The sequence below is a fragment of the Podarcis raffonei genome, chromosome Z (assembly GCF_027172205.1).
Source record: "Podarcis raffonei isolate rPodRaf1 chromosome Z, rPodRaf1.pri, whole genome shotgun sequence".
Taxonomy (NCBI): Eukaryota; Metazoa; Chordata; class Lepidosauria; order Squamata; family Lacertidae; genus Podarcis; species Podarcis raffonei.
This window is the reverse complement of record NC_070621.1, coordinates 47,297,974-47,310,746: the sequence shown is the minus strand read 5'-3', so window position 1 is coordinate 47,310,746 and position 12,773 is coordinate 47,297,974. Positions and strand designations below refer to the sequence as shown.

The 12,773-nt window shown below is 49.5% G+C and overlaps 1 protein-coding gene across 2 annotated transcripts; it reads left to right on the top strand.

The window, feature by feature from the left end:
* Positions 1 to 235: 235 nt before the first annotated feature.
* GJB1 (gap junction protein beta 1) lies at positions 236 to 10,729 on the top strand. 2 transcript variants are annotated; one of them, XM_053374167.1, is made up of 2 exons: positions 236 to 362; positions 8,781 to 10,729. In XM_053374167.1, the coding sequence occupies exon 2, from the start codon at positions 8,793 to 8,795 to the stop codon at positions 9,627 to 9,629; it is 837 nt and encodes a 278-aa protein (XP_053230142.1). In that variant the 5' UTR covers positions 236 to 362; positions 8,781 to 8,792; the 3' UTR covers positions 9,630 to 10,729. The 2 variants fall into 2 exon arrangements, with proteins under 2 accessions (XP_053230142.1, XP_053230143.1); XM_053374168.1 differs by lacking the exon at positions 236 to 362 and adding an exon at positions 5,501 to 5,573.
* The last annotated feature ends 2,044 nt before the right edge of the window (positions 10,730 to 12,773 follow it).

The following is a 12,773-nucleotide window of genomic DNA, read 5'->3' as shown; positions in this document are numbered from 1 at the left end:
ACTCTGCCGCTGCTGCCACCACTGTGTCTGGCAGAGTCAGGGTGGGGAGCATCTGCCCAAGGCATCTGACCCAGATGAGTGGGCACTGCTCCTGCAGAAATCTCTGGGCTGAACTGGCAGTGCCAACCACACATCCTTATGCTATGTGCCTCTTGTGCTTTATATGGGCAGGAGGCGGCAAAGAAGAGACGAAGTCAGGGTGGGCAAAAGAGTCTCTCCTCCTTCCTTTGGTTTTCCCTAGATGGAAAGAGGGAGGGAAGTGGGAGGGGCTGCCCCAAGGTATAAACAGCTCAGCTGGGGTAGCTGGGCTGAAGCTTTTTGCAGAAAGGTTATGCTGGTGACTGTCCTCTGATTGGCTACAGGTAAGTGTGCTAGCAAGGGGCGAGGCTGGCAGAGATCCTGTGGGGCTAGGCAATGCTTTGGTTTTGTCAGTGTGTGGAGTTCCTAGGAGTTTGTGCCTACAGACTTTAACATCCAGAATCTAAACTTAATGAGGAAGACTATGTATGCATTGAAATGCAACTTTTTCTCAATTCAGATATAAGCTGGGGTTTTTTGGTGGGGGGGTGGAACACATCAAAATACAGTTATTTCATAAGCAATGGCTGGAACATTCGCAAAACAGCAGCGGGAACTTGCTTGATGCAGAGCAAATGGAAGACTGTAAACGTCCAAGTCCCAAAGTTGCATAGTCAAATCCAGACACCTGCAACCCAAATGCTCTTTCTCCCCCACCCTAACCCAAACAAAAACTTTGTTTTTCCACTACGTTTTCTGATTCATGCCATTTCGTATCTGAAATTTTCAGCGTTCAACAGAACTTCTCACATTTAAAGTTAGTGCCAGAAATTAAGCAACAGAGCTGGCTGTTGGATAAGGAGGAAATCCTCTCCTGTTCCAGCATAATGTTCCTTCTGCAGCACTGCAGAAATCAGTATTGGGTGTAAACTTTACAGCAAGCTGAGAAAGCCTCCTTTAGTGTGTGTCTGTGTTTAAAAGCCAAGTGCAAGTTTCTAGCCCTTATTGGGGCTTATGCGCTTTGGAGGCCGAGCAGTGATGGGAACTGGGCTGTGGAAGTTGAACATGACTATGCTTTGCAGCGGCAAGATTGTTATTTGTACAAGGATGCAAGGACATATATATTACCTTCTATGGAGCAATGGTTATTGAAATTAGTGGATTTGGCTGAGATGGCAAAGTTGATGTGCTTAATTAGAGGAAAATTAAGAGAAAATTTGTTGACATTTATGAATAATTGGAAACCACTTAGGGACTTTGTGTGCAAAATAGAAAATGAGCTTGTGATATCTGGGTTTTAAGACTAAAAAAGATTTGTATATGGAAAGCAGAAGAGTTAGAGGCTATTATGGAGCTAGGGATTTGCATAAGTCTAGAAAGTTAATAGATGGAGAATTGGATGTCTTTTCTTTTTCTTTTCTTTTCTTTCCTTTCTTTTTCTATATTTTCTTTCTTTTAGTTTATATGTTTTAAAAATGCTTGTTGTTTGGTGTTAATTTTGTATATTGCTTTTTTGTTCTTTTCTCAATTTTTAATAAAAATGGTTTTAAAAAAGGAAAAGAACACCACTATGCTTTGCCTAGCTCCTGGCCTCTTTGCCTAGCGGTCTGTAGAGAGAAAATGATAAGAAAGAGTTAAGTGTGAATGTGAACTTCAAGATTCTGCTCTCTTGTCCTTGTGAAAATATGTTTTGTCCAGAAGTGCAATTCACAGGCGCATGAAATGCATGCGTGAACTTAGGAAGCTGTCTTCCCCACCCCAAGAAATGCACACGTAACCTCCTGACTGCAACTGCTGAAATATTACCATGATGTTGAAGTGGCCAGTAAACTCTGCCATGGTATCAGCTGGCAACAGCAATGCCTGTGCTGCTTAGGGAATGTGAATGCCCTACCTGGAAGCTGTGACAAAAACAGGTGCATCCTCTGGGGCTGTTCCAAGGCTGCTTTAAGTTGGAGCAAGCTCCAATGGGATGTTGCTTGGGCAGCATTTAGTTTTGGATAAAATGTGCAGTTGTTGCTGCTGTTTGGAAGTTTCTTGTTATATTACTAGGCATTGCTTCAATGTTTATTTAACAGGAGATGTTTGCTTGCTTGCCTTATTAACAATAGTACGACTGTTTAAATTGTGTTCTTTTTTTCTAACTATCCTTTCATTACCTTCAAATGTTGCTCTATTTTGTTCTGTATTGTGTTATGCGCCACTTTGAGCATGTGTTTACAAAGGAAAGCTGCATACAAATAAACTCACAATTGATGAGGACGGTGCCATTTCCTATCCTGCAAGCAGTGGGTTAATGCTCCTTTGACACAGAGCCCCACCCCCTCCAAAAGCACCCTTTGCTGGGCTCAGGCTCACTGCTGGATTTGTGCTCCCTTCTCTCTTGCAAACCCCTGTCCAGTCCTGGCTGTTCTTGTCCCTCTTCTGCCACCTCTGCCAGGCCCCACCCCCCAAAAGAGCTCAGCCAAGGCGCATTGCCGTCAATGCTGACCTGTGGCGTCAAGCTCCATGCAGCCCACCCTGGTCCTCTCCCACTAGGTAAACTCTGCCAAGGGATGGCGATTGTTCTGGCTCACAGTGAGACAAACGGCTGCTATCTTGGTTTGCATGCCGCACCCAAACACATCTGCCCTGGTTTTGCCACCGCTGTTGCTGGTGTGGCCATTTGGGAACATAATAAGCTGCCTTATTCTGAGTCAGACCATTGGTCCACCTAGCTGAGAACTGACTACACTCCCTGGCAACAGCTTTCTAGGATTTCAGGTAGGGGACATTCCCAATGCTACCTGGAGATACTGGGGTTTGAACATGGGCCCTTCTGCATTCCAAACAGATGCTCTACCACTGAGCTGGGGCTCTTCCTTTCTATGGCAACATAGCAAACTATTTATTGGCACTATATTAGGAACATAAGAAGCCTCAGTACTGCCTACACTGACTGGAATTTCAGACAGGGGATCTCCCCCAGATTGAACCTGGATTCTTCTGCATGCAAAGCAGATGTTGAACCACTGAACTGTGTCCCTTTACATGCAGGGCATAGTCTTCTTGGTTGCAACTCCCAAATTCCATAACTCTCACAGGAAATTTGCCTGGTCTGTTATTTCATTAAATCTTTTCCTTGGCTGCTAAAGACAGCACAGGGATGGGGAATCTCTGTGCCTCAGACCCGGCCCACCCATGAGGCAGGATGAAGCAGCTGCCTCAGGTGGCAGAAGAGCAAGAGGCAGCACCCTGCCCACTCAGACGCTTCTGGTGTGTGGTGTTGCTGCTTGTCTTCCTCACATCTGAGGCACAGAAGACAGGTGGCAGAACGCCTTGCAGAACATCCTCACCGAGTTTCAGCAAGGCGGGGGGGGGGGGCGTGTTCAGATGGTGGCAGAAATGGGTGAAGGCTGTTCCTGCTGTGCCTCCTCTTGTTCCTCAGACTCCAGCCAGTGTTCTCCATAGTCAGGAGTGAAGATAGTTGTGGTTCAGTTCCACCTAGAGGGCTACAAATTCCCCATCTGTGCCTTCTCATGCGGGTTGGGGGCATCCTTTCCTTCGACCACCAACTAGTGCTGCCGTTTGATCATTTTCCCAGATCTGCTTTATGTGCTGACCAGTATTTATTTTTCCATTGTCTAATTGCCTTGTTTTATTGGGATACATACCAACACCCAAAGTGAATGTTTTATAACAAACAAATATTCCGACTAAGCATTCGTAAAAACTTTCTGTCAGAAAGAGCTGTTCTTTGGTGGAGCGGTCTCCCACAAGAGGTGGAGGACTGTCCTTCCTTGGAGGTTTTTAAAGAGAGGTTGGGTGGCCATCTGTCATGGATGCTTTAGCTGAGATTCCTGCATCATAGTGGGTTGGACTAGATGACCCTTGGGTCCCTTCCAACTCCTAGATTCTATGATTCCATGAACTGCGCTGTGCTCTAAGGAGACTGTTTCCGTTGGTGGAAAAGTGTATGCATTTTGTTTTACTTTTTAATGTTCACTCCCATCCCCAACATGACTCACCTTTGGTTCTCAAGCAAGAGCCACTTCCGCTCCAAAGCTTTCTGGTGCCCTGAATAGGACCTTTGCTCCTTCCAGACCCATGGCCCCTTGTCCAGCTATGTTTGAACTGGTTTAATGGTTACCTTCCCACAGAAAAATCACTGTGTTATTGCTTCATTGCACCTCCACCCACCCACCTTCACTGCAAGTACTGGATTGGGATCTGGGATCAAGTTGCCATCCAGTTGGGACAGTGCTCAGTTCTTCCAGCCCCCTTGTAGCATCGCATGAACTTTGGGAGCTGTCCTCAGCCACCATTCTTCCTACGGGTCTGCATTTGAAAGGTCTTAGCCCACAAATACTCCAGACACAGAATCCATTTGCTGCCTTGAGTTGCTTGATAAGTCCTTCATGCAGTGCCTGATTACCAATAGGCAGAGTAGGTGCTGGTCTATGGGCCCCACAATGGAGCAAAACAATATTGATTTGATCTTGAAAGAGCAAAAATGTACTAGGAGATAATTAGCAAGGCTCAAACCCCCCCCCCCCAGGATTTTGACTGCCTAGGGGCCTCCACAGGGTTTAATCCGGCACTGCCTCCATGCCCAGCCCCCAGCCCAGCACCTGCCAGCAGTTGCCCCAGTTTCTGTCCCTGTGATTTTTTCCCTGCGTTCACCCCTTCATGCATGTGGCAGGAATCTCTCTTGGACCGGGTTTATGCTCTGTGAGCTTATTCCGCAGCAAAGCTCTTCTGCCCAGCAGTTACCTCCTGTGCTCTAGGCAGGCAGCTCTGTCTGTTGAGCTCATGAAGGGCAGTGAGTGTGTGGGCGGGTGTGTGGGCGGGTGTGGTGTGTGGGTGTGTAGGGAAGGATGCACTGGAACAGGGTTCGGTTTCCTAACTCAAAGGACTGAAGGCATCATTGTGCTCTGCCAGGCTTGGCACCGGATTCCGGTACTGACTTTGCACCCCGGAAGGAGACGCAAATCACCATCCCTTTTCGTGGGACATGGTACAGCTGACGCCAAAAGGCGTCATGGCTGAGGCAGCTGGCGTGTTGAGCATCCTCCCTTCTGACCCCCGGGGGCAGCAACTAGCAGCCTTAACTCTTCCTTCTCCCACCCCCACCCCCTTCCTCCAGGGCCATTGCAGATCTTTCCAAGGCATGCCTGTGTGCACTGGCCTGAGAGCAGAGCGGCCGCCTCCAGTCAAACTCCTGGCTCCTTCTTCCACAAAGTTTAGCACCCCCAGCTTCTATCCTTTGATGTCCAGAGGGGAGAGGTCACTGTGTGGGGTCTCTGGCCCCTGGCAGAGCCTGGGACCAGGTGCTGGTGCTTGGTTAGAACAGCCTGGAATGCCGTACACAGACACTTTGTTTGGCAAGGGTGGGCGGAAGTCCGGGCGCTTGGTCTGAATTCTAAAGTGTGTTGTTTGGGGGCCGATAAAGGCCTCATTGTATGCAAAGCAGTTTATAAAGCAGCGTATGACTTCCCCGAGCTGGGCACAGTCTGCTGGGAGGCCTGACCCTGCAGAGGGAGCCTGCGGCTGCCTTGGGAAGGACCTGCGGCAAGGTAAAGTCCCGGCTATGAAACCTCCCCTGACCCAGATCTTTGTAGAAGCAGGAATGACTTGGTGGGTAGAAGTCTAGACTAGGGTGGCGGTGGCAGTCCTCAGTGGTGGGATGGGAAGGACTGTCTATTTTTCCAGAAGCAAGCAAAGGGCACGGATTCAATCTAAAAAGCCGGTACCCCAACCCACTCTTCTGCAGCTCTCCTTCCCATTTTGAAGCGTCAGTGGCTGTAGCATCAGAAGAAGTGCGTAATGGCAGCTGCTTCTAGATAAGACTTAAACCTAAATGGGTGTGAAGAGATGCCCAGAAGCTGGAAAAGCTCTTTCCCAGGAATTTTTAAAAAATCAAAATGCTTTGTTTATAGCTGTATTATTCCTTAACAATCCTTAACCTTGCAAGGTTGCTCACTACAGCAATCTCTGGATAACTGCTGAACGCCTGAGCTCCAGAGAGCCTAGTTGTCCACCTGGTGAGTTTGGGGCTGTGGTGACTTCTGAACCGGGCCCTTGTTAGCTCACACGGAGTTTGCCTCTGGGGCAGGCTGGGTGATCATTGTGCCTCTTGGGTGATACTTGCACCTCTTCACCTCCTGGAACTCATCCTGTCTCTGACAGAAAGAGAACCCCCTTTTTTTTTTGCTTGAAAGGCATTTGGGCATCTGCAGTGCTGCCTCTTTTTCTGGCTGTAGGCTTGTTCAAACACAGGTACAACCTGCCTTTGCCACGTGTACAAATGTGTGCATGGATGAGCTTACCTGTGTTGTTTTGTGCAGCTCCACTGGTGTTCAGAGACTTTAATGCTCCATGTGAGTAACTGTTTGGCTTTACAGCTCAGCTGTTCATATGCAGAGGCAGAAAAGGAAGCTGCCCTCTGTGGAGTCAGACCATTGGCCCATCCAGCTCAGTATTGTTGAAACTGACCGTCAGCGGCTGCCCAGCATTTCAAACAGGGCAGTCTTTCCAAGCCCTGCCTGGAGGTACCAAAAGCTGAAGTTGGAACCTACTGGATGCACACCAGGTGCTCTTCCTCTAAGCTATGGCTCTTAGAAAAACTGTGGCTCAATGGGAGGCATCCCCTTTACATGCAAAAGGTCCCAAGTTCAACCTTTGATATCTCTAGGTGGACCATGGTCCAAAATCCCAGAGAGCTGCTGCCAGTCAGTGCAGGTGATACTGAGCTAGATGGACAAATGATCTGACTCCCTAAGCAGCGTTCACATTTACATTAATTAAACCCTCGTTGAATGTAATGTTTGACCAACGCTTCTGTCGCTCTCCAAACCATCATGTTGAAAGGCCTATTTTGGGCTGGCTTGCACTGTGACAGAACAGAAAGTGCTGTGGACATCAGGAAAGGAGATGCCATGCATCTCTGGTCCCACGCTATGCCTGGAAAACCTTCATTGTTTGTTTTGCACCTCATCTTTGCAAGTAAGTGAGAGAGCCAGCTAGCAAGCAAGCAGCAAAGCTTTGCCCCCAATGGAATTCAGGACCTCCCCATCAAACGCTCTGCTCTGCTGCATGTCATGTGCCTCTCATAGGAACAGTGGGAGGTGGTCAGGGAAGCAGGGAGGGAGGGAGGGAGAATAGACAGACATCATTAGGCTGTGCTGCTCCCTTGAGAAAAGATCCATGGCTAAAAAGCAGGAGACTATGAAGACACACCTGTGGGTTTCAGAGCGAACGTTTTCATTTACTATCTAGAATTGGGGCAGCCCTCAGCTTTCATACAGGGTGTGAGCAGGGGGAAATGGACTGGCAGAAATTAAAGGCCCCATCTGATTTTAGCTTGGGCTTTGCCCAGTGCCATGCTGGCAGTGGAGTAGGCTAGTCCCCTCAATGTTCCACTGGCGCCTCCTTCCCAAAGCCTGGGAAGCTTCTGCCCAGCTCAGGGAGGAAGGCACGATGCTTACATGTGACACCGCCCCCCCACCCCATTGCCCTTGCAAGCTGGCACCTCTGGCCCTAACTGTTCCCCTATGAACAGTTTGCCTTTGGCCCCATTCATGGCCACCATGCAGCCCCTGAAAGATTCTGCTGCCTTCCCAGGGAATGTAGCCCCCAAGAAAAGCGGGCAGGGGAAAGATCTCTCCAGCTGTTTTGGCCTGCAGTTCCCATCAGCCCTGCCCAGCATGGCCCAAGACTGGAGAGATCCAAGTTGGTGAAGACTGCCTTGCAGCAGCAGCAGAGAGGAAGCCCTTGAAAGTGGTCTCCTCTGTGACTGCCTGTTGCCCAGAGAAGCCCCTCTGTTTAAAGACTTGTTTCTTGAGCCTCCGTGTTCCTGTACAAGAAGTCTCAGCCAGAACTGGCATTGCCCCTGTTCCCTTCTAGAACTGGATGTGTTGAAACAGTGTTGGAAATGTTGTGATGTGTCTGGATTGCAACTTGGCATTCCCTTGGATGATCCTAGGGGTGGCATTCAGCTACGTTTTGGTCAGAGTAGACCTGTTTAAAATAATGGACCTCAGTCATGCTCATTCCTTCCAATGGGTCTATGCTGAGTAAAAATTGTTGAGTAGCACCATTACCTTTTTCTCACTTGTTTTTCAAGGCATTGGACTGTGCAAGTCAGAGCAATTCCCATCAGACCCAAGGCCAGGTGCTAAACTCAACACGTCTTTCTTTTGAAAACAGGGATTGTGCAAACTGGGTGTCAGGCACTGCAGCTCCGCCCATTGTTAAAATGTGGCTTTTTTTGGCCACAGTGCTTGCAGGTAAAAGCTGAACTAAAGGAGGCCCTAAAATAGAACAATAAAGGTGGGCAGAGGAGCATTGACTCTTGATTTCAGAAGTCTGGCAACAGCACGGCTTTGGAGCAGTCGATACACGCCTGCCTTGCTTAGCAGAACGGAGGTAGGGAAATGGGCCTTTCTCTGAAAAATATTACTTAGGAGAATCTGCGATGCCTACACTCTCAGTCCTTCTGGCAAGTGCTGTAGCTCAGTAGGAAAGCGTTTCCCTTGTACACAGGAGGCCCCAGGTTCCATCCCCTGCATCTCCAAGTAGAGCTGGGAATGTCCTCTTCCTAAAACCCTGCAGAGCTGCTACCAGCCTGTGTAGACAATACTGAACTAGATAGACCTCTATGGCATAACTCGTGTTATGCATCCACCTGTATCCCTACCAGCAGCACGGTGGTGGTGGTTGTGGAGGAGGAACCTGCACCTGCCTACATCCTGTTCTGACCCGGCTCTGCTGTTCCCTTGCAGGAGTGCGGAAGAATGAAGTGGGAAGGCTTCTATGCCCTGGTGATTGGTGTGAACCGCCACTCCACCGCCATTGGCCGCATCTGGCTCTCTGTGGTGTTCATCTTCCGCATCATGGTGCTGGTCGTGGCCGCGGAGAGCGTCTGGGGGGATGAGCAGTCGTCCTTCACCTGCAACACGCAGCAGCCTGGCTGCAAGAACGTCTGCTACGACTACTACTTCCCCATATCCCACATCCGCCTGTGGGCCCTACAGCTCATCCTAGTGACCACGCCAGCCTTGCTGGTGGCCATGCATGTGGCATACCAGCAGCACCAGGAGAAGAAGCTCCTGGTCATGACGGGCCACGGAGACCCCAAGCACCTGGAGGAGGTGAAGAAGCACAAGATGCGCATCTCTGGGTCCCTGTGGTGGACGTACATCTGCAGCGTGATCTTCCGCATCGTCTTTGAAGGCACCTTCATGTACATCTTCTACATGATCTACCCAGGGTACCAGATGATCCGCCTGGTCAAGTGCGACGTGTACCCCTGCCCCAACACGGTCGACTGCTTCATCTCGCGCCCTACCGAGAAGACCGTCTTCACTGTCTTCATGCTGGCCACCTCGGGCATCTGCATCGTCCTCAACCTGACGGAGGTGGTGTTCCTGCTGGTGAGGGCCTGCGCCCGACGCGCATCCAAGAGCCACAACCCTTCATCGAAGAAGGGCTCCTTCCTGGGCCACAAGCTCTCCGAGTACAAGCAGAACGAAATCAACCAGCTGCTGACGGAGCAGGACGGCTCCCTCAAAGACATTCTCCGGCGGAACTCAGGGATACAAGAGAAGAGTGACCGGTGCTCAGCCTGCTAAGGGTCTCAGGACCGGAGGGCAGGGGTGTTCACAACTTGGTTACAGCACAGCACGCCTGGTGGGGAGAGGGGGGGCCGCGGCTGTGGGCCTGCCAAGTCAGATCACCATCACTCTGTCAAGCCCTCACACTGGGCTCCTCCGATTTTCCCGTTGCCAGATGCCCCACCAGCCGTGGCCTTTTTCTCCCTACTGCTAGCCCACATAATGTCCTCCAGGCACAGTCCCTGTGGACAGGATGGCCTCTGATATCACACAATTTGCCCACTGCAGATCCTCTGTTGAATATGCCTCTGGTTGTGATTAACCAGGCCTCAGCAGCCTAGGGATGATTGAGTAGGCACTAAGACTCCCCTGCTGGGCCCCATTCTGGGGGTCAAAATATTGCAGAATTGGGGGGCCTGTGTGCCTTTTCCTTGTCTGGCCAGGCCCTTTTTCCTTTTGCCCTCCCAACACCTCCTGCTCTTTATCACCCTAACCTACACCAGAAAGAAAGGAAAGCAAAAATAAAAGATGCTAAACCCAAATATTATATTATTTGACATGCTTTCTACATCCTGGAAGCACTTTGTATCCATACTGTGTAGTCCAGGGAAATTTGTGGCCCAGGATTCATCGGCAGGCGGGACAAGAGTTCATGCACATTGGTCTGCATCTTTTGAATTCTCCCTGCTGTTTCTAGCCAGCACTTCATGCTGGTTTCCACCGCCCTGGCTAGTGCTTTGGAGGAAAAGGTTTGCAGCAGCAGCAGCAGCAACTCATGCAGGCCAGGGGGGGCCACCTATTTCCTGCCCCTTCCTTTCTGCATTGGGAGTGTTCCTGGGCCTTTTAAACACAACAGAGAAAAGGTAAAATGGCACTGCTTTCACTGCAACTACCTGATTTGCTAGCCAGGCAGAGGTTAAAGGATGGCGAGCCCTCCCACTGGGGAAAAAAAGCCAGCAACCCCCCACCTCTGCATCATCACTGCTGCTCTCCTTTAGCCAGGGTTCAAAGAAGATTGGGTTGGGGGCAGAGAGGTGGGGCATTCCCAGGCTATTTTCATCACCTGCTACACCTCATTTTGCCAAAGCAGTCACACAGTATTAAAGCTGGTTTTGCAATTCTCGACTCAAGAGTTGTTTTTCATCTGGGGGTTTGTCTGTTACAAATAGTAGTAAGTTGTAGGAACCACACACTCAGATTAAGCCCCTCCTGGCAACTGGGGCAATCCTTCCAGCAGTTGTGCATGTCAGTATTTCAGAAGTTGGCATCCTAAGGCAGACTTCTTTGTCCAGCTAGGATTTTTCTCCGCTTCCTGACAGTAGTTCTGCAGGGTCCTCCTTATTGCGTACTACTTGATCCTTCTTAACTGGACACATGGCAAATGGAACCTCCTGCATGCAAGGCAGTTGGACCTACTCCTGAGCTGTGCCTCTTTCCTAACAAGGTAGGGAAGGTCTAACAAGGTAGACCTTTCATTCAACCCAAGTTCTGGAGCTCCATGCAAGAAGAGCAGGGCAAATCTCCAGTGGGTTGGGAACGGCTCTGAGCAACATGCCCAGAGAGGAAAGCCCCTGCTTAATTGAGAGTAGCCTCATGTACTGACCATTGAATAACCGCTTCTCATCGGGAGCTCAGGAAGGGCACTAATCCTCAATGGCCACACTGCTGCAAGTTTTCATGCAGGGCTCTTACATAGTCTATTCTGGTGTTCTTCAACCTTGAGTGTCCAAGATGACCACTAGCTAAGCTGGCTGGGAACAGCCACCTCTGGAGACTCGAGGTTGAAGAACCTAAGGACAGCGCTGCTGGATCAGGTTGGTGGCCCATCTAATCCGGCAGAGTTGCCAACCAGATGGGAAGCCTGTCAGCAGGACCTGATCCAACAGCAACCTTTCCCTCCCTGTAGTTTCCAGCAGTGGGGATTTTGGAGCATACTACCTCCAACAGTGAAGATAAGAGCATAGCCTATCAAAACTTGCTGCATGAAAGACATTGCTGACAGGAAGGCTGCTCTACTCAGGCCAGAGGGACAGGGCTGCGATTCAAAGAAGGTCAAACATTTGCAGAGTAAGGTGGGTGGGGAGGTTTGGAAGCTGTGCTTCATCCACAAGTACCCTTTTCTCTTTCAAAGAACAAGATCCGAGGGAAATCCCTGCAGGTTTTTCAGCCTGTATGAGGAAAAGCTGCCTGAGGACAGGTTGTTCCCGTCCGTGCACTGCTCTCCCCAAAATCCCCAACTCACACTTGCAATTATTTTTAAAATGGTCCAGTTTTAAATGAGTTAACCTTGGCTTATAAACAAATGCAGGTATCTAGTTTTAGAAAACTGTAAACAAAAAGGCAGATCTGAGGCAGAGCATCTGCTTTGCATACAGAAGGTCCCAGGTTCAAATCCAATGGCACCTCCAGATCAGAACTTGGACTGTCTCCCTACTCACTAATCCAAACCCTGGAGAGCCAGTGTTGTCAATACTGAGCTACATGGACCAAAGACCTGACTCCGTATGATGCAGTTGACTTATTTTTTTTAAAAAAAATGCATAAAGTGAAGCCTAGCCTTCTGACACCACCTGCTTATTTTACTGGTATGTAAGTGGGCAGGGTAAATTGCTAAGGTCCACATGGCAGATGAACCTTGTGCTGTGCTCACCTTGAAAATGTTTTGTTCCTCTTCACCTCAAGTGGTCCCTGATAAACACTGAGTGGTTTTATTGATTGGTTGCATTGCATTGCATTTACATCTCACCTTTCCTTCAGAGAGCTCAAGGACATGGTTACCCCCCCTCCTCAATCCCCACAACAACCCTGTGAGGTGGGTTAGGGTTGAGAGGCAGTGAGTGGTTCAATGTCGCCTAGGGAGCTTCAGAGGAGATTCAAACCCTGGCCTCCCAAGGTCCTAGTCCAGCACTCAAACCACACAACACACTAGCTTGTACACTGCACAGGAAAATGCACTGTGCAAGAACACAATATATATTTATTTCCCCTCCCCAACATAAGCCACTGCGTACCACTGGACTGGGATGTGGGCAAGGAGGCTGGTCACAAAGGAGGTTGGTAACCTGTCACACTACTCTCCCTGACTTCTGAAGCAGCTCTCTTGAGTTGGGAGCATACTGGCTTGTTGCAAGAAGCTGCACAAGAGGCACTGCATCCCCCAAA